Genomic DNA, 22559 nt, shown 5'->3' with positions numbered 1-22559 from the left:
ATTGTCTTCATCTATTACAAAATAAATTGAAATACATATATTTTTTAATTATTCCCTAAAATATCTTTTTTACTTCTCATGTCATCAACAACAATTAACAACTGGACTCTTCTATGTAAATATTTCTCTTTCTTTTAGATATGTTTTATTATTATTATTAGAGATTTTTTTCTCTAAAAACAAACATCCCTAAGAAAAGTTGAAAATTGTTTTTTATCTCCATAAACAAGCATCTCATAACAAATCTCATAGTAAATATGAAGTAGTTTGAAGAGTATGGATATTAAAAGTAATGAAACCCTTGTGGACTATAGATGAGTTTGAGTTTTATTGGGAATAAGATTTATGGTTTTTCGGTATCTTTCGGATTTTATTTTATTTTTTTATTAGGGCAAATTGAGGTGAATTTCAAATACTTTAGTTGTTTGGGGCATTTTATTTGTTTTTATCTTCACCTTCAATTCAACATATGAAGATACAAATAAAGGGTAATATATTGTTGTTTAAAAGGTAAATAAGTTTGAGTTACCCATTGAATGTTTGTTGACAAAGAGAAGGAAAGAAAAAAATCTTTGATGATGATGACAATAATAATAATAATAATAATAATAATAATAATAAAAATAAATATATTTAAAAGAAATAAAAACATTTACGGGAAGAAGTCCAATTGTTAATTGGCGTTGATGACATGAGAAGTAAAAATGACATTTTATGAAATAATTATATGACTGTTAAAAGATGCACGTATTTCAATTTTTTTTATATATATATTTTCATATTAATGAGTCAAAACCCATTTTCTATATAAAATATAAACATAAGAAAATAAAACAAAAAAGAAAGACATTAATTTTTAGTGGAAATTAATATTTCATTTTTATATTTTTAGTTTTTAAATTGTTTTAAGTATTAGTTATATTTTTAATTGTTATTTTATTTATAAAAAATTTAATTAGATGTAGAAAATATATATATAAGATTAGAAAATAAGTTAAGAGAAAGAGATTAAGAGTGAATTTTGCATTAATTTTAAGAAGTGTTTCTAATATTTCTAATGCTAAAAATATAAAAAATTTCAACCGTTAAGAAATACTAAAAACACTTCCTAGAATATCTATCAAATACACTCTAATTTTCAGCATAAATTAATATTTTATTTTTATATATTTAACTTTTAAGTTTTTTTTTTTTAATATCTTTATCTTTATTTTCTTACATTAATTTTAAAAATGAACAAAAACTATTACAATGGCATATACTGTGTAATTTATGTGACATTAACTATTTTATTTTTATTTTTTTCATAATTTGTATTCTCTTGTAATGAATTATTTATTTGATTTATTTGAATGTGTGGATTTCATCTTATTATTTATTTTTATTTTTTTCTCCGTTCCTCATTATTATTATTTTTAGGTTATTAAGAATACGTTTAATAGTAATTTTAAAAAACGTTTTTAACATTTTTAACATTTAAATAATAAAAAATTTAAAATATTAAAAAAGTTAAAGACACTTGTTAAAATTATTATTAAACGGATTTTTACCATGTATTTGACAATAATTTTATAAATTTCTAATGTTTTTAACACTTAAAATTTTATTTTTTTTAATATTAAAAAAACTAAAAATACTTTTTAAAATTATTACCAACCACATTCTAAATTATTTACGTAATCTTATTTTTTTTATTTAAATAAAAAATTAAAAATAAAAAAACAACCTTAGTATAATCTGTTTGATATAACAACTGAGAAGATCTAGGACATAGTAGCGGACTGTAGAAGTTTCTATGTGTATATAACTATATATACACTGAAATCTTGCTTCCGAAGTAAGTTTCCAATCTCACAAAAACCCTAACCCTAACTCTTACTCTGTTAGTGTTGAATCATGGCGATAATTTCCGAATACCAGGAGGAGGAAAGGCCTCCGTCTACATCCACATTCAATGGAACTCTCGATCATTCGAATCCGCTGGAGTTTCTGAGGTCGGTGTTCCTGTTTGTTTCTCGGGAAACCGATTTCTTCAAGAGGGAGGCAGCGGAGAAGGAGGTGGCGATGCTGGCGAGGGGGATCAGGGAGGAGGAGAGGAAGAAGAAGGCGGAGGAGAGGGACCTGGAGGATAAGGGAAAGGCGGAGAAGCGGCTGAAGGAGACTAAGGTGGAGCCTGAGAAGAAGGCGGAGAAGGCGGAGAAGGCGAAAGAGAAGGTGGAGGATGCGAAGGCAGAGGAGAAGGAGGGAACGCAAGGTATATGTATCAATTTTTTCTCTTTTTCTCTTTTTCTCTATGTGCGTTCTTTAGTTTAGCAAGAAAAATAAATTTTTTTCCTTTTTGAATCTAGAAGATAGAAGATTGACTCAACTATGACAGTTTTGGTGACGTTTTGTATTCAGTGTTGTATGTGGTGAAATTTCTTTTTGTTCAGAAATTGCAAGACTTTGTTCTGACACAAGAATAATTGTAATTGTGCTGAAATTTCTTCTTTTTCTTGTACAAGTTTTTTAAGAAGTTGTGTCCTAGTTTATCTGGGATGAGGGAACCTACAAAGAACAAAGATCGATTTTTTGTAATCTAGAGAATGCTAAATGGGGATAAATGATTGGACCTGAGGTCTAACTTAGATTAACTTTAAAAATTCGTTATTGAAATGTTTTCGTTTTGTTTAAATAACTGCAGTTTACGAGATGTCGTTTTTCTTAGATAGAGTTTAGATAAATTCAATTTATGGGAGAATATCGCGGAACTCAACGGCAAATAAGCTAGAATCCTAGTAGAAACTATAATCTTGAAAGAAAAGGGGTGATGTTTTGCTTGATAATGGGGAAATTATTGTAGGTTTTATATATGAGGAGGCGTTGGAAGCAAAGGAATCAAAAGAACACGTGATTTTAATGTTGGTGAAGGATGTGATGTTCTTGAGATTTTGTGTTTTTTTTTTAATTATTATTATTGTTTTTGTTTGTGGTTATTTTGTTTCGATGGGATCTTGTTTTGGTTGGTACCTACAGGAAGCACCATCCAAAAATGATTTGGAAACAAGGGAAGGTTTTCATAATTTGTTTTGTTATTCAGATTTATGCTTTTTTTATAAGTATCTCAAGAATTCATCTCTACTCTGTTTAGTTGCTTTAGTTGCTTTTGAATCTGAAATAAAGAAAAGAAATCAAATTTTTGAATTTTATGTTTTTCATTATTTAAGAGGTTTCTTTGGTTTGAGAGCTGAAAGAAAAATGGAGTTTCTTATGATGAATGAGGATTACAAGGGTCCTTGAGTCCTGGTTCAAGTAGTGAAGGGTTGGGGAGGGTTTGTGGGAGGTTCCAAGTCCCAATGGGGATGAAAATTTACCTATCAAAAAATAAAGAAAAGAAAAGAAAAAATAAATGAGGATTGGAAGGAAAACTTTTGAGGTTTGTTCTTGGATTTTTACCTTTTATGTTCAGAATACCTATCCAAAAAAAATGTTCAAAATGGTCTTAAAGTTGGTTCTTGCTCTTTTTTGTTCATGTGTATAATTCTGCTCACCAATTTCTTCATATACATGGAACATATTTGTGTGTGTGGAGGTGGGGGGGGGGGTTTGGGTTGGGTTACTGGGTTGGTTGGGGGGAGGACCATCAATTTGAGCTGGATATTAAACTATGTCTGCTAAAGTTTGTGATGACCTATGGGTTTGAGGTGCAACTGTTTTTTTGAAATCTGCATTAAATGTGAACTGTTAAAAAGACAATGTTTTTTCTTTCTATCCTTTCTTATCTGCACAAACACCATTACTTTTTGCATCACTCTTATTTTGTTTCCTTTTTCCTGTTTTTATTTAAATATGTAAGCAGTTCCAAATAAAGGGAACGGCCTTGATCTGGAGAAGTATTCCTGGATGCAGACACTGCAAGAGGTTACTGTTACTGTGCCAGTCCCTCCTGGAACCAAATCAAGGTTTATAGTATGTGACATAAAGAAGAATCATTTGAAGGTTGGGCTTAAGGGCCACCCTCCAATAATTGATGTGAGTGTCGGTCGCTTATTTCTTCAAGTCTAGTAATATTTCCTAGGGCCCTATTATTATAACTTTTTTTTCAGTTCTTACTCTGCTGCATTTGGATGGTTTTCATCTCTGATTATGTGTTCGCAAAATGCTTGCAGGGAGAACTCTCTAAGCCTATCAAGCCTGATGATTGCTTTTGGAGCTTAGGTATGTTATACACTGATTTATATGCAAGTTGAACAATGACTGAATTTACATATTAAGACATGTAAATCATAGATAATAGCTGATAACAACATTTGTGAAGTTTATAGTAGTTCCCAGAAAACATCCAATAAATCAAGTGAATGGGGAATCATTTTAGTGCTGTGTTTAGTGTGTGGTAATGGAGTTCCATTACAATTACAAATATCACATATTCTTTGGTTGATACTTAGCCAAGAGCTAGGATGTAGCATTGAAGTTTTCAATTGTTTTAATTCAGAAACCTGCTTTTTGTGCAGAGGATCAGAAATCCGTCTCTATCCTGTTGACCAAGCATAACCAAATGGAGTGGTGGAAATCTTTGGTGAAAGGCGATCCTGAAATTGATACCCAGAAAGTTGAACCAGAGAACAGCAAGCTGTCTGACCTTGATCCAGAAACCCGCCAAACTGTGGAAAAGATGATGGTAATGCACTGATGCCTTGTGTCTTTCCACTCGGTTAAATCATGATTATTTCCTCTTTGCTTTTATTGATAAATGAACTCGGCCTCCTCAACTCTCTTTTATTTAACTGAATCTCTTAATTATACAAAGCCAGGTTTAGTTACTTATGAATACCTATTAAATTTAGTCTTTAGATATATGGTCGAGGATTTACCTTCTTTTTTTCCATGCAACCTTTCGGCTTTAAGGAAACTTAACTCCAGAATAAGCAGTTTTCAAATTGCACTGCTGGTCTCTTATTCCTACTTGTAATCATATTCAGTCATGAAGATGGTTTTTCCTATGCTATTCCAGTTTAGCTTTTCATTAGGTTATGTTTGGTTTCTGGAAAATTTGAGGGAAAATGTGAAGAAAAGAAAATGGAAAGGAAAAGTGAAAAAAAAATTAAAATCAATAAATTATTTTTATATATTACTTCAATTTCATTCTACTTATTTTGTATTTTTTTAAGTATAGATCAAGTATGAGAAAATAAATTTCTTTTATCATTTTTTATCTTTCCTTGGTACGTCTGAAAACCAAACATTCTCTCAGCTTGTGGTTACTGACCCTGCTCACTCTTTGAGCAGTTTGACCAGAGACAGAAAACTATGGGACTTCCAACAAGCGACGAGATGCAGAAACAGGAGATTCTAAAGAAGTTCATGGCTGAGGTGACGACTGACTCTTTTTTCTCCAATCTATTTATCTGATTCCCCTGTTGATCACATGCCAGCCATACCTGTTGTCTAACCAATTCTTTTCTCTTTGCATCCTTGCAGCATCCGGAGATGGACTTTTCCAGGGCAAAGATTTCATAAACAGGTAAGTGTCGTGTCAATTAGCATCTCTTTGTGGCTGAACATCATGTGGAAGTCCCTTTTTTCATATGGTAGAACATTGTTCATATGGGCTTGTGAATTCTCAAAAGGATTACATAATTTACTTTTTTTTGGTTTTAATGTGGGATGTTTTCTTTGTCTATGAAGAACCGGTCTGATTTGGTTTCTTCACCTAAGTTGGGAGAAGAGGAATGCTAAATTAATTTGATCTTAATTTCTAATTCTCCTTTATGCATGGAGCTACAAATGTCCATGTGTTCATTTCTATTTTTCTAAGTACGAAATCATGTTGAAATCAGCAGCCATAGATGGTTTCATAGTCCAGATTTCGTAAGTTATTGGATGCTGCAGCCAGGTGGATTTGTTTCGTTCATTATTTTTGTTTTTAAAATTAGAAACTTCTCTATAAAGGAAAATATAATATTTTGTAGAAAAGAAATATAGATTTATTTTATATCTTCAAAAATCACTTTGCAAATTATAGACCTCAATTTTTTTTCAGGTCGAGAGTCGGGTTTGGGTTGAATGAGTTGGGCTTGGGCTTGGGCTTGGGCTTGGGTTGAATTAAGTGAGTTGTACAGCTTGTGGGCTATAGGGATTATGGCTTTTTGGGCTTATGGGCTGGGCCTGGTTGAGTTATCCCACTCTTTCAGCTTAGAAGATGGATTGGACTTAAAGCAAGCTAAGAAGAATGAGATATACCAGGTTTGTAGGCTTGATCTCATAGAGAGTAATTTTAGTATTATCGTTTTAAGGTTAAATGATGAAGCATGAGAAACAATTTAAAATTAACTACACGGATAAATAAATATATCTTACAATTTATCCGAACGCATTTCAAGTTTTCAAAAGTCGTGTTGAATTTTTTGAGTTTTCTTTAAATTTTGAACAATCAACATCTCTAATTGTATTTCTAATCATCAAAACTCGATTAAGAGAATTGTTAAATTAATATATTTTATTAATGACTAGATGAAATCTAATGCGGTTGACAATATTTCTATTCTAACTACTTTTAATGAAAAACTTTCTTTAAAAGTGTTTTTGAGATAATCATCAATTAGGTTCTCTTGTTAGAAACATTATAATTATTTTTAAATTTTATTAAATATTTAATTTATTTTTTTTAAATATTACGTTAAATAGTGTAACGGGGGATATTTTTCGTTTTTTCTTTTCCCATGCTCACTATTGATATTTTCATTATATTAAAAAATAATAATAAAACTAAAAAACCCACGCTCTTGGTTAGCATCAATGGGATAAATCCAACTCAAAAGTGAAATTATCTTCACCAAATTATTTACCCATGACTTCTATACAACATCTCCTTGTCGATACCCTATTCCCCATAGAATATGCCTCCAAAAGGACATCAATAATTTGTTGTGTGCAATAAGCCAATAACTATAGCCCTTCTCGAAGCTATTATGATGGCCCAAGGCCAGGCCACTTGCGAACTTGAAGTTGACCCAGGGTCAAGCCCTTATTCCAATCATACCTACCTTGAGGCCCTAAGTCACATATAATATGATGGCTCTAGAATCATAGACATCCCCACAAACTTACCTTTAAATAAAGGCAAAATCACAATAAACAATAGGCCCTATATTTTGTCCTCCATAGGCTAAGGGGCTGTTTGGCCCAAGCGGTTTTAGGGGTGTCTCCTTGGTGGGAATCCATCAACCCAATAATGAGTGTGTGAATGACAAATCTCACCTTCACTGTCACTTCCCAAATGTGTCCTGAACAGCACCCCACATAGGGACACGTGCCCTAAAAATTGTCAGTTGGGTCAGCCTCAAATTCTCTTTTCATAGAAAAGTTTATGGGCCCCTTTCATTTTCGGAACCAACGCTCCACTGTTCTCTTCCATGGCATGTCACAATCCCATACTGCTAAGCTAGAAAATGACCTAATTTTTGGTTGGGGATAGAAAGTGGTTTGGAATTATTTTTAAAAAAATTTATTTGATATTTTAAAAAATAAAAGTTTTTCTCTATTTTTAATATTTTAAAATATTTTTAAAAAATAATTTTTACCAGTCATACTTTATTTTAAATTATTTTCTATACTAATATAATTATTTTTTTCTTTTTTTTTTTGGGCATAAAGGTGTTCAAGTTGAAATTGTATTTTCAATATGATCATTGCAAATGTAATAAGGTTATGTTGACGAATTTTAGAGTGTTACGTCATGTATTTGGTTGAACCCTAAAAAATTGTCATATCCAAGGAAATTCAACATCTTCGATTCTTCTTATACTTCTCTTTAACCTTTTTCTTTTTTTCTTTTTTTTTTCTTTTTTTTGTGATAACTAAAAGTTCTACCAAAGATATGAAAAGTTGATTTTAAGTTTTGATTTTTATTCATTCTAACTCGTGAATAATTGAAAATAACAACTGTAGTCTATGTACTTTTTTTTCTTTCTCACGCAACTCCAAATCATAAAAAGAGTTAAATATAATAATAACAAACTCGTTGTGCAACAGAGACAACTCGACTCGCACAAGTTTGACAGAAAGCTCAACCCGGACACCTCTGTATGATACAATAATATTGATTGAGACTTCACACTCCAATAATAACTACTTTAAAAAAACTATAAATAAAAAAAAAACAAAGTAATTAATCATAAAACCAATAGAACTATTTCATCCAAATTTTTTATTAACAATAATTGCATTAAAAAAAAAAAAGCAATCAATCATAAAACTTCACCCAATTGTCCGACCGGCAATTTTTGAGCTTCATAGAAGTTAAAATTGGATGGATTCTTGTGGCTATGATTCTATGAATGACCCTAAGGTCACTTTCAATTTCATTGGATTGTAGACATTTCAGCTATAGTGTGATCAAGTGTGGAGGTGGTTTTCTTACCAAATGGCCAAAACCCAATTGGGAAAAGTTGTCCTAGAATGAGTGAGGTTCATGTCCAAGAAAAAAGGTGATGCATTATTAAATTATTGTCGCAATTTTGTTGTCATTTTCAATCTTTTCTTGGAAAAAGATCACCAATAAGGACAGAAATAGGGTGATTTGGTGTTTTGTTTTTGTAGGGATTTTAGTATTTAAGTTTTTTCAAGTTGAATTTTAGGGCACTTCAATCCCAATGAATTGGCATAAATTATTGCCATTTTCAACTCTTTCCTCTTGTACACAAGAGATAGTTGCAAATGACATATGTCTATAATTTATGAGGTGCTTCATGAAATCATTGGGAGAAAAATAAAATAAAATAAATAAATACATAAAAATTGAGGAAAATTAATATTACCCATTTTTTCAAATTCATTTATTTTTTCTCCAACATAAAAAAAATGAAAATTTTTAAATTTTTAAAATATTTTTTTATCATATTTCTTCTTCTTTTTTTTCTTTTTTTCAAATTTTCTTTGATGAATCACATAGGATACCTCCCCTTTCTTCATAATTTTTTTTATATTAGAATGATTTTTTAGACACCCTTGAGTTTAAATTTTTTAGATTGTGAATTTATTATTATTATTATTATTATTTGAAAGGAGCTTCAAAAATATAGACACAAGAATATTATATCTTTTGGCTTTACCCAACAAGTCCAAGACAAGGAAAATGACTTCAACAAACCCTAATCTTTTTAGCACAAATTCAAAGGAGTGCGTGCTAGGAGGGTCATTTTCAACCCTTTTTCATTTTCATAAATTCAATACAAAAAATACAAAAATAAAAAATAAAACACTTGTCACATTCACAAAATTCCAAATGGCATGGGACATTTCATCTCAAGGATTATTCTCCATGTAGGGCACCCTCCTCCACAAGGCATTTTTTTGGCCATTGTGACATGCCCTAAAATGGACTTGAGACTTTGCATCTTCAATTTTCCGTGGATGGCATGTAAAATCATATTCGTCGTCCAAGTCCACCTCACCATCCCCACCCCACTTACAGACTCTATTCTTGACGTGTGCAATGCCACTTGAGCCGAGAAAAGCACAGTATATGCCAAGACGCCGAAGTTTTTGCACGCTTAATTGAATTATTGTCGACAAATCAAAATAATTAAGTTATAAGAAAGATAGACGTATAAGATTTTGACTCTTTTTTATAAAATAAATAAATAAATATACCATCCCAAAAAAACCAAAAAAAAAATATATATATATATATATATATATATATATATATATATATATATATATATATATATATATATATATATATATTCGGTATGTATCTATTTTCGAAAACAGTTTTTAAAAATTATTTTCTGAATTTTGTAAAACAAAATTTTATTTAAAAACTTAAAATATTTTTAAATATATTTTAAAGATAATTTTCATTTCTAATATTTCTTAAAATAATTCTCAAAAGATAAGTAAAAACAATATAAAATAACTAAAAAGATGTTATTTAAATATAGTTTATCTTTTATTTTTAAGAATAAAAAACAAAAAATAGTTTATATTTTTTGTTTTGAAAAACGAAAAACGTTTTCAATAACAATTTCTAAACCCGACCCATTATCACGATAATAACATAATCATTGGAAATTTAGAAGGAAAAAACATTTAAGGAACATTATGGAAACACGTGTCATTTAGACAATATGGGTCATATCAATTCCTAGTACTTCCATTGAGCCCACTCAAAATTTCATTCATGGAGAGTGATCATAGAATTAGCAAACTTACTAAATTTATTTTCAATATGATTGAAAATCAAGAGTGATGTGAACAATTATTAAAGAGTTGAAATTATTTCCACATTATTACTTAAATTTTGTCTTATTCAATTCAATACTTCCTCTACACGTGCCGACGCGTGGCCCCAACCAAATTATAATTCCCATTATACCTTTCTTTTCTTGAAAGTAAATTGTAGTTATCATTTCTATTTTGAAGAGTAGGTTTGTATTTTTATTTTTATTTTTTGATATGAGTTATATATTCAAGTGTAGAAAAGTTTTTTTTTTTTTTGAAGTAAATTAGGATCATGATTTCCGCTTTAACGAGTAGGTTTCTAAAATAATAATACTATTTGTATGCATTAAAATAAACTATCTTTTTAGTTGATTAATCATATAATAACTCGTTCACAACTGTACAATTATTGTCAAAGTCTTTATTGTCTGTTCTAAACCCTAAAAGGGTTTCATAGCGTTAAAACGTGTCTATAAAATTAGAAGGAGTTCATACTTATATAGTCCTAATTTTTTTTTCCTTTACCCGTTATAGGATATTACAAACATCTTCTCATAGACATTATGACTTTATTGTGTTTTATGAGATCGTAAAACCAAACAGTGAAACAAACCCCCACATCGAAGTTGGCGGGGATCGTCTTTAATATTATTTATAATGACTCACATCCAATCATATGAATATTGTCCTCTTTGAATCTTTAATAAGTTTTTACAACTTTAAAATACGTATATAAAGTTAAAAAAAACTCATATTTTTATAATTTTAATAATTTTTTTCGATATACGATGTGGGACATCACAAAATATATACATGTAGATGATAATTTATGTTGTTTTAACCTATTATATTAATTTTTTTGTCGCGTTGTTAATCGAATGTGATTTTTTTATTATTAAATGATAGTGAAAAGAAATTACATACAAGAAATATAACTATTAAATTCTTCTTTTTTTTTCTAATTAAGTTTATGATTTGAAATACTCATCATGATAATTATGATTAACTTGAATTTATTGTGGGTTTTTCGGTCTTTTTTTTTTTTTTCTTTTTTCCTTTTTTCCTTTTTTGGGGTTTCTTGGCTCATTGAACTTCACATCTTGGGGCCATCTCCACTTAAAATGATATCAATTTTGGAATTACTTTTGTCAATGTCAACCAGTTAGAAGCCACTCTCAAACCCTCCCTTTCACATCACTTCATGTAAGGCTCCATAAGAATCCAAAAAGTTTCTTGAAGTTTTGGCCATGAAAGGGCCAAGGAGGGACCCATGTCCCAAAGCAAGTCCATTCCAATTCATCTCCAAGTTAAAGATGACTATGAGACAATCCCATCCAGCTGTTTTTATTTTTCTCTATTTATTTTTTGGCTTTGTTTCTGTGTGCTTCTTTGGCATCTTTTCCATTTTCCCTTCAATTCTCATCCCCTTACTCTACTTTCAAGGCGCCCCCCCCCCCCAAAAGGCCAAAATTTCCCCATACACTAAAAGAATTACAAATAAAATTAAAATGGAATTTTTTTTAAAAAAAAAACCAAATAGTATGCAAAATTTGAGAAACTTAAAGAAATGTCTATTTAATTCAAGACCTATATGAAGTGGAATGGGCCAAATGAGGGTAAGAAGGGCACATTCTTTTGAATAAAGAAGTGGGCACTTTTTTTTCTTCTTTTTTTTCTTTTTTAATAATAATAATAATAATAAAAAGGCCATTTGGATGCCAAGCCCATAAAGGAATGACTTGATTCACTCCATCTCTTATATTATATTGTGAGAAATTTTAGGTCATGCAGCCACCAAATGTGACAACCAAAATATGCCAAATGTAAGCATCCCATTGGATGAAATGTTGACACAAAATATCAATTCATGTCTCTAAAAGGTCCATGGAGGTTCCATTCATTGAGGTTCCAAATGGTCCCTTTTTTTTTTTCAATTTTTTTCCTCCTAAATTTTCTTTTTCCTAATGTGGGAATTTAAGGTTGTATTCATTGTTCAATAAGCCAATCCCAAAGTGACCATTCCTCATTACTCATTGCCCAAAAGTGGGCAATGGGCATATACCCTATTCTTTCTTTTTTAAGGGTCAGTTGAAATTCCCTTCATGCCTAGCTTTTTACCCACTTTACAGCCCATCTCCATATTCCTCCCATTCATTTTCTTTCAAACTTGAAAGCTATTTGACCTTACCATAATTAAATCATTTTTATAGTAAGATCCCTTAGAGCTTAGTGGGCTTGACTATTTAGGGCAACATTTCACATTCCTCCTGAGACATTGACTGGATTCAAAATATGTCACACCATTTTTCAGAATCTAAGCCCAAAATTGTAGTGGTAAAGTCTAACACATTTCTTTTATTTTGGGTATTTTAGTAGTATTTATTTTAAGTTTTATTCTCAAATATTTTGTTTAAATACAAAATATTATAAACTTTTATATTAAGTTTGAAGTCTTAAGTCTGAAGTCTGAATGAAACTTTTGAACCAAATTTAAACTTATTCAAGCTTTCAATTGAACAAAAAAAAGAAAAAAAAACCCATTAATGAAAATATTAAAATAAAATTAATTTAACCAACAATTAGTTGAAATTTAGTCATTTTAGTTTTTTTGATAATTTTTTTTGGTATGTGGGCTTTTTCAATTGAAAAAAAAAAGGTTTTAATTTATATATGGTAAAATATTTTTATTAATTTTCAATCACTATTTTTCCAATAATTAAATTGAATCATCTACACTAATATCTCCCAAAAATGTAACTAGTAAGTATCCCATAATTCCAATTCAATGGAATTCATTTCAAATGAGACTTATTCTTTTACTTTATGCTTTGAGTTTGAGAAAACGACAAAGTTTGGATGTAGTGTGACACTTTATAAATATTAATTTTTATAATCCAAATTGCTATTGTGGAGGAATAGGCCTCACCACATTGAAAGAGAATTTGAATAATTTGATCAAATTGGAAGACAGAATCTTTCTTTGTTTCACAGCTCTTATTTATTTATTTATTTATTCTTATTTTGAGAGAAAATGAAAAAATAGTTTCAAAATAATACATTCTATAACTAGCTTACATCTTGCATGACGTATGTCATGCATGGTATTCTTTATATAGGAGGAACATATTATATGGAAAATATCTCATTAATTTAAAATCTCAATAATTATTTGAATTTGAAAACAATTATAAAATCTTATCCATTGGGATTTTCATTTTTGTATTTTTGTTGAAAACCTAAAAATAAATAATATTTTAAAGATTTATAAATTTAAATTATGTCTTGAAGTTGGGTTTGGCTGTCCAAATGGGGTTGACTAGATCCGATTCAACAAAGAAGAGAGATAAAGGAAAAGTTTTTAGGAGTTGAAACTGTCCTTATATAATAATTAAAAAAATAGATATTTCTCTCTCACTCTCTTTAAAAAAGGTTGAAAGGACATGCTTGTACAAGAAAGTTTTTTCTTTTAAATTTCATTTTTTTTTTTTCGTAAATAAGAAGTTTAAGACATTTGTGTTGTAAAATAAAGTAATTATCAAATTTTTATAGTTCCATTCAGAATTCATTGATGAAGCAACCAATTTGGATTTTAAACATTTCAAAAATTAACTCAAAACCTTTTTTCTGGCATTATAATAGCCTCGTAACGGGTAGAGTGAAACACCATAAAAATTTAAATGATATAATTTAATTTTTTTTTAAAATATAATTCACCCAATCACTTCTAAAATACTAATACCCATATATGAAATATTTGATATAATTTAATTAATTTGACCTCCCAAAAATACATCCACAAAATGAGGGTGTATGATCCCTCTCATAACTTGGCAAATCTCAATCACTAACTTTAATTATGAGATTAGGTTAAGGTACTAGCATATATTTCTTAAGCAATTTAGAGAAAAAAAATGTCCTTTGAGAATGTTCAAATCATATCCCCATATTCCATTAAATTGTGGTATGCAAAGTAGACCAAATTTCCTCCTAAGGTGAAGACATAACAAGATCCTATTCAAAGAATAACAACAAAACAATAATAATTTATTAATTCTACCTAACACAAATTTAATAAGATAGGGAAATCGTTATCTCACAATTTATTTAATTTTTTTTTATGTCGCTATCTTAGAGTACACAAAATATCTATAAGGGTTAAATGGAAATTTAAACTTCTACAGCTATAAATTTCATCCATTAAATATAGTAAATAAGTCAAATCGATTGTGAAATCATTGTCTATTTTTTTACAACACTATCCTATAATATCCTATCATATAATAATATCTAAAGTTGTTGGATTATGAAATTTGAATAGATCTTGTTGCACTATGTAAGATCTAGTTGGTGGTAGGGGTTTAATAGCCTGATGTCCTTGAAAAAAAATATTTATTGAATGATGAGTTTGGGTCAATTGTATTTTTAACTTTTTTATAATTTAAGGTTTCATTTTAAAGAAAAAAAAAAGTATGAATAGTTTTCAACAGTATAATTCTTCTGTTATGTTTGATTAATAGATTATTGAGTGTTAATATGCTTCATGAATATAAAGATCAAATTGATGGTCAAACCATATTAAAAATCTCTTTTTATTTTTTTTTCTATTCATGTGTGTCGTTTGGTTAAAAAAAGTTAAAATATTTTTACATCTAATGTGAGATATCACAATCACTGTCCATGTAGATATATTGTTTTCGTCATGTCCTATAAAACTCCAAAATCAATAAGATAGACATCCTTTACGGGATCAAACAAATTCTCACAATAGGGTCATAGATTAACTGCTAGGTAGATATGATGTTTGATTAACATCCTTTGTGAGATCGAATAAACTCTCACATTGAAGTTAAAATTGACTTTAATATTATTTGTAATAATTTACTTCTAAGCATATGGATATTATCTACTTCAAACACAAAAAGTGTTTACTACTTTAAAATGCATTGAGAGTGGTTAAGAGAAACTTATACAAATATGGTGTCCGAAACGTTTTCCTTATTTACTGTGAGGTATTACAAAAAATCTAAACATAAATAAATAAATATGATGAACAAGATATTTTAAGTCGTGTTTAGAGTTTATAATATGATTGACTGAAAGTTTCTTTCTTATATCAATATTTTTTATCAGTATAAATTACGAATTTTATTCTTTCGCGTGTCAAAATCTTTCAATGGGTTATAATATCAATCTTGAAGATATTGGGCAACATTGTTTGATTTGAGAAATATTAAACTCCTAAACAACCTATACAAATTTTTATTCAAACTCTAATGATTCTAGATAAGTCTAGTGGAATCATGGGACAATACCATTTAGACAACCTTTATCTTGCTTGGTGGGTATTAAACTATAGGTTATAATAAGAAACATATTGCCATTGGTCAATACACTTTCTTTAAAACCTTGTTTTCCTTTTTCTCTCTCTTTTCATCATTGAAAAGATTTGTATTTTAATGGGTTGGTAGTATTGCTTTACTAAACTTATATTTTGGACTAAATAATACATATATTTTAATTGAGATCAATGCATGCTTAAACTTATAGTATAATTTCATGATAGGTTATCAAAGCTTTATCAAATTTAGAGCAAAATAAATTTTTGTTATATCACTTTGAGAAAAAATGGCTAAAAATAGTAATCTAGTATATGGATTTTATGCCTTTAATTATTTTTTGTAGTGATTTTTTTTTTAACATGCATGGCATTGTGACTTTGCTCTTCAACAATTGTTAGTTAAAATAAACTTATTGCTATCACCTCTACACTACTTTGGTCAACTTTAATGATTATGAAGATATTAATCTTAATTTTTTTAAAAATATAAGATAATAGTGATAATAATCATAATTTGAATGGAACTAACTAGAAGAAAATGATGAAAAAATATTTTTTCCGATCTTAAACATTAAACTAATGATAAAATAATAAGCATGCTCTTTTTTATTTTATTTTTTTCGATATTGTATTTTGAATTGACACATGTATCAATAAGAAAATATTATATAATTATTATAAGATAAGATAATAATATGCGAGAGTCATATCATCTAAACCATTATCCATCTTGAGTCTTATGCACTTACCAATAATATTAACGTTTATACTACAATATCATCATTGTTGCAATTCGGAGTGACATTTGTTTTAGTTAATAATAAAACACTACATGTCTTAGAAGCACGAGGTGATAATACCTAGATGTCTTATCACTTGCACCACCATTCTTACTCAATGCTTCATGCTTGCAACCATATTGGTGGCTATTGCTAGCACTATCTGATCCCTACTTCGATGACATTGTTATCTTCAACCCAATTCATGATGGAATATTTATAGTATATAGTATAAATGTCTCAAGGGTTATCTGGGGTGGGGTGAAAATTTTTGCTCTATAAGAAGGTCTTAAGTTGCACCATTACTCAGCTCCTCTTAACAAGATGTACATGAATACTTTCTAAGTCATTTGGACTTTAACTTAGTTCTGGTTTTTTGTTTTTTCCTGTTTATTTTGTTCTACCAAAAAGACATAACTTTCATTTTCCAACTATGGAGTTAAAATAATCAAATAATGGAACAAAAATCCTTTCCCATTTCACATTTCACCAAGTCATCTCTCAAATATGACCAAATTACTTTCTACCAATCAAACTACTTTCACTTTGGTCAAGCCAGCTTGATAAAATTCCACCCTATTTGCCCTAGGATCCTCAGGTGTAGTATGAACACATTGCAATTGAGCTAGCCCTGGCCCAACTTATTGGACAAGAAACCAAAAAAAAAGAAAGACAAATAGTAATTGGCATCCACATGCATAGGAGTGAGTGTGGGACTACAGCACTTGAATGGGGACAAACACTGCCCTGCCCACAAACATGTCCATTGCTTTAGGTTTGGTGCATTCACCTATAAATTAGAAAAAAAGAAGAAGAAATATTAAAAAAAATTCATTAAAGAAATTAAAAAATGAGCATGATGAGAGACATGAGGACAGTGCATGATACATTATAATATGATGATGTCCTTTATGCTTTGTCCTCATTTCATATTACACCCAAAAAGAAACCCTTTTCTTTTCTTTTCCGACCTTTTTTTTTCCACACATTTATTCATTTTTTATAGCATCATCATACTTATTTTTCATTATTATAAATTCTCTCTCCTAAGTCGAATTCCCAAATATCATGTTCTCTCTCTAGCGTCTCTCTCTTGCATTACTGCGTACCTGGTTCACTCTACTGCCCTGCTCTGTTTTTGCTCTGTTTTTCTCTATCTTCATTAAAGCTCTATGCTTGTAGAGAGAGGGGGAGAAATGTATGCTGAAGCTGGGCTTTTGTATCCTTACTTTCAGTGCTTTTCTCAGGAGCTCCAGCAGCTTGAGGAGTTTTGTTTTTCACAGAAAACTAATGCTTCAATGGTAACCATTTCTCTTTTTTGTGTGTGCATTTTTTGGATTGGTTTGAAGCAGTGTGGAAGTTGATTTTTTGGGTTTAATGGGAATTTGGGTGTGTTTGGATGGTGGGAATTGTGGAAAAAGTGAAGTGGAAGCTGGGTTTTTGAGGTGGGTGTTGGGTTTTTTTAATATGAATGGGTTTTCTTTTTTGATTTCTCGCAATTTCCCAGTTATCAAACAGAACATTTGGGTTTGTGGGTCTCTGTTTTCTGCTGTGATTCTGTGAAAATCTGCATCAGCTTATATTTTCTTTGTATTGTGATTAAATTCTTGCCGACTATTCCTGTTCTGATCTTGAAAAATCAAAATTTCTGAAATTTTTTTAATTATTTATGTCGGTTGCATTTGTTGTATAGCTTTTGTGTTTGGTTGCTGAGAAAATTGACGAAAAGGGAGGAAACAAGCAAAGAAAAGAAAATTTTGGATCTTTTGCTTTTTTTTATGTGGTTTTGGTTTCCAGAAAATGGAATCCAAGATTCAGAGTTTACTTCTTTTCAACATTTTCACAGCAAGTAAACAAAGCATAAATGGGAAACCATTAAAGTTCTCTTTTTCTTGCTGGATCTGGAAAAAAAAAAAAGTGTAAAGGAGAATACAAGTGGGAAATCATTTCACAGTCATATGAGCCGTATTGTGTAATCCTTTTTCCATTTCCTTGAATTTCTGATGTCAACTGGGAATTGGGTTTTCACTTTTCATCACAATAAAAAAAGAGTTGAGGAAAAGGCAAAGTTAATTCCCACTTTATTGCTAAACACACACAATTCCATGAGTTTTGATTGATGGTGTGAAAACCATATTTGTAAAAAAGGAAAGGGAAAAAAAAGGAAAAAACCCCGTGAAAAGCTTGTAGTGGAGCTTTGCCCTCATTGTCAGTGGTTGATTTTCCAGGAAAAGAAATCCTCCACTCTGAGTTGTTAGGTGGATTAGTCATTTGGAGAGTGTCCTGAAGGTAATTGGGTTGCATCTGTTTGCTAAGAAGGAATAGTGCTTGGAGATATGAACTTAGAGCATGTGGAAATTGTAGAAACCGAAATTGATACACTAGGGATTCTCTCATGCTTGCCTTTTTTTATATTAGGAATTTTTGGCTAAATTTGGGTGGCTCAAAGTTGTGAATTTTTTCAAATATATGTGGAATTAGTTGACAAATGCGAGAATTTTCCCCTTTAGGGTAACTTCAATTCATTTGGGGTTTGTTATCTGAATCCAATCTCAACCCTATGGTTTAATTTTGAGGCCATTGAGCTGTGTTTAGCCAACTTGACCTAACTAAAGCTGAATACAAATTCCATCATGTTGGATGAGGCTCAAATCATGCCTTGTTACTGTTGCATCTGTTCATTTCAGTATTCTTAGGGACTGCTTCAATTCAAGAAGTATGTGAATTCCTGGAAAAACTAATTGGTTGTTTCCCCTGTATATATAGCTGTAATTCTATCGAAGATCCCCAAACTGAAACCAATTCAGGCTGACTAAATCTAGCTGAGGTTTGTCTGGTTTTAGTCCTTACAAACCCCCTGGTTCGGATTTGAGGTTCATGTGAAGGATTTAAAGGTTACCCGCAAAATATTATACGCTCCTTCACAAGGGGAGTTCCTATTTAGTAGTTGGTTTGCATAATCAGACAAGAGGAGAATTCTAATACTTTTGCATCCTGTTTCATTTATAGTTTCAAATGGTTCCAGTTATTTCTGGGTCTTAGATACATGTTTATGTTTGTATTAGTTTAAGAACTAGATTCACTGATTGCTCCTGATTTTCACGATCTATGACTAGAATCATCATGAAATGTTCTAGTTTACAATGTTTTGGTACTTGTTTTCCCTTTTTCTTTTTTCCTGCCTTACATCTTGGTATTTGTTGATCTTGTTCTTGTTTCTATGTTCCTTTCTGATGTAGAGCCACCTGGCTCAGATGTCCACCATAATGGAATATGACCTGGGAGCAGAAGGAGATCTGTTCAAAGCTCCGGAACCCATCATTGAAGAACCAGTCATGGGCCTTGATCCCATGACTGCAGCCATGTCGATGATACCTTGTGGGGAAGATGTCATCTCCCCACAAGGGCTCAAGGTCTCGGATATCGAATCAATTCAAAGTGAGCAGCTTTTGAGTGAGGTTTTCTATGAATGCAAGAAGGATCTCTTGGCTAAAACTGTAATAGAATCACCACTCTCTGAGGTCCTGGATATCAAGATTCCGGTTGCAAGGATGGGAGAGACTCAAGCTGCAGAGGAGAAAGCACTTTATGAAGGATTGTTCCAGAAAAGTGTCAGCTCGGGGTGTTTAAGCTCGATGGAGTGGGTCAATGGGACTGCCATGAGGCCGAACTTTCTGGACTTCCCTGGAATGGACTTTGGAGCTGCTTATGGGATGCGGAGGGCATTCAGTGACGGAGACATAAAGGTCAGACTTAATGGTTGCTTTGCATTGATCTCGGTTTTGTTTGTAACCGTTCTAGTAGTTGCTTTACCGTTATCTCTTGATTTCAAATTCTAGTCTAGGTAATTGAATAGAGGTCATATGAGTATTCATGGCTGTAGGACCTCAGGTACTACCAACTCGCTTTTAAGAGAGTTGGTAGCGCCTGAGATTCTGCAAGTGGTATCAAAGCTGAGGTCATGGGTTTGAACCCCAGGGGTGTCGCTAAGGGGGGAGATTGTTGGCAGATCAAAGAGTTGGCTGCGTCTATCAACTCCCCTTGTGTTCGCCGTGGACGCTTGGGTAAATGCACTATAAGGGTAGGGTATGCGTCTTTCCTAACAGCAATTACTTTTAAGAGAGTTGGTAGTGTCTGAGATCCTACAATGGCTTCTGCAGCCTAGATGCTGATCAATTATTTTCAAAATGTCCTACAATGGCTTCTACAGCCTAGATGCTGATCAATTATTTTCAAAATCTAGTTCATGAAAAATAATGTTTTCTCTGCAAAACCCAAAGCTATTGTTTTGGCTCAATATTTGGTTTTCTGTTCTACCCAGTGTGACTGCCAAAATCCGAGTTTTTGCCAATTGATCACTGAGCATTTATTGGCTTTGTAACGAAGCTTACAGACTGAGAAATGTTTAGATGTTTCTGGCCATTTCAACAGGATGGGGCTGAGTCATTGATTCTGAGTTTTTATGACAGACACTCGGTAATGGCCAAATGAGCCTCATTCGAACTCCTCTCGACCATCCAGTTGTTGTCAGCAACTACACCCCCACTGAAGATCGGCAGAAAAAGCTTTCCAGATACAGGAACAAGAGGACCAAGAGGAACTTCGGCCGAAAAATCAAGGTAAAACAATAACCAATTACTGTTTCCATACACTCAGCTCTAGGGTTTTATCTGGGGTTTTAGGACAAACTCAAAGAGACTAAAGTAGGCCAGCCTATTGCCACCCCAAAGCACATTCAGTAAAGGATTAGATCATAGACTTGCTCAGATGGTTCCGCAAATAGTTGACATCCTTGCATCCCTTCATTGTTTTCTTTCTCCAAACAATGAGGCGAAAAACCAAACCATTTTTGCAAATTCAAGTCTTACCTAGCAATGATTTTTTACATTCTGATTATTCCCCTGGTGACTGATTTTCATTTGAGATGACATCCATGGTTGACAGGACAAATTCTGTTTTCTGACCAAGAGACAAGCAATTTTTTAACTGCTAGTCCCCACCACAAGGCACGCGTGCCTGTTATTATCAATTCAACAGTTAAGCCTTTTGGCCACTAGGTGGCTCAGATTCTTCACTGTAAAACTCAAGCTATCATAAAATACCGAATTTTCTTGTCACTCCACCCTTCATCTTCAACCCCATCTGCTCATCTTTCCACCCTCTTAGCCATTTTTCACTTTTCACTTTTCACTTTTCACTGTAGGATTCAACCCAATCAGCCAATTCCACTGATGTATTTCTAATGTTATTGTATCATTTCAGTATGCTTGCAGGAAGGCGCTGGCTGACAGCCAACCAAGGATCCGCGGAAGGTTTGCGAAGACTGAAGAACTGGACATGACCAAGAGACAATGACTAGTATTAACTGCAACTCCAGGAAGAATGAAGAAGCGAAAAGAAAAAGAAAAAGAAAAAAAAAATCCGGAAAAAAGTAATGAAAGAGATCAGTACCAGTGTAAGCCTGGCAAATAGAGTTTGGTAAGAGGCTATAAATATGTTGTAGTGAATCAGAATAAGCCAGACCCCTCTCCTCTATCTCCTCTATAAAGGAAGGGACCCTTTCCAACACTTACAAACTGGTTGGATCTGTCACTAGTTGTAATAAAATCTCCTCCTCTGTAGAACTGAAAAAAAAAATCCCCCCCTAGAGGTTGTACATAGGGTTTGTTGAATAAGAGGGGATGTGAAAACATTAATGTACTTGTTCATATATGTGTTATGAAATAACAGTATTGTAGTTTCTTTTAAGGGAGGTGGTTTTTTTTTTGTTTTTTTTTATAAATATTTTATTTTAATTTATCTTTGTGGGTTAACCCATGGACTAACCCACTAAGTCATTTTATTTTATTTAGGAGTATGTCATGTAAATTTTTATATGATTTGTAACATTCATAATTCATGTATTGGTTTTAAAACATATTTTAAATACACTTCAAAAATATATGATTTCCTTTTCTTTTTTATTCATCAATATCTAAATTTGGGAATGAAAATTTGTATTTCTGAAAATAAAAATTATGGTTTTGTTTGGTAATTATTTTTTAAAACGGTTTTTGAAAATTATTTTCTAATATTTTATAAAATAAAAATTTGTTTGGAAATTTGAAATATTTTTGAAAATAAATTTTATGTCTAGTGTTTTATTTTTAATCATTATGTATATTTATATGATTATTCTTTAAAATAATTAGAAACAACTATAAGATATTTTCTAAAAACATCTTAAGAATATAAAA

General features: G+C 31.3%; 2 protein-coding genes across 4 annotated transcripts; both read left to right on the top strand.

Moving 5' to 3' along the window:
- The first annotated feature begins 1723 nt into the window (after positions 1 to 1723).
- LOC100260589 (nudC domain-containing protein) lies at positions 1724 to 5741 on the top strand. Its single transcript, XM_002265730.4, has 6 exons — positions 1724 to 2254; positions 3839 to 4011; positions 4149 to 4197; positions 4494 to 4660; positions 5269 to 5352; positions 5461 to 5741. The coding sequence occupies exons 1-6, from the start codon at positions 1897 to 1899 to the stop codon at positions 5497 to 5499; spliced, it is 870 nt and encodes a 289-aa protein (XP_002265766.1). The 5' UTR covers positions 1724 to 1896; the 3' UTR covers positions 5500 to 5741.
- An 11520-nt stretch (positions 5742 to 17261) lies between these two features.
- On the top strand, positions 17262 to 22071 carry LOC100241849 (zinc finger protein CONSTANS-LIKE 1). 3 transcript variants are annotated; one of them, XM_059733703.1, is made up of 5 exons: positions 17279 to 17435; positions 17559 to 17624; positions 19563 to 20069; positions 20793 to 20942; positions 21586 to 22071. In XM_059733703.1, exons 2-5 carry the CDS (start codon positions 17622 to 17624, stop codon positions 21676 to 21678), a joined length of 753 nt encoding a protein of 250 aa, XP_059589686.1. In that variant the 5' UTR covers positions 17279 to 17435; positions 17559 to 17621; the 3' UTR covers positions 21679 to 22071. The 3 variants fall into 3 exon arrangements, with proteins under 3 accessions (XP_002268568.1, XP_059589686.1, XP_010662975.1); XM_002268532.3 differs by having other exon boundaries at positions 17262 to 17624; XM_010664673.3 differs by lacking the exons at positions 17279 to 17435; positions 17559 to 17624 and adding an exon at positions 17788 to 19039.
- Positions 22072 to 22559: the final 488 nt, after the last annotated feature.

The sequence above is a fragment of the Vitis vinifera genome, chromosome 16 (genome assembly GCF_030704535.1).
Source record: "Vitis vinifera cultivar Pinot Noir 40024 chromosome 16, ASM3070453v1".
NCBI classification, from domain to species: domain Eukaryota; kingdom Viridiplantae; phylum Streptophyta; class Magnoliopsida; order Vitales; family Vitaceae; genus Vitis; species Vitis vinifera.
This window is presented reverse-complemented; position numbering and strand designations above follow the sequence as displayed.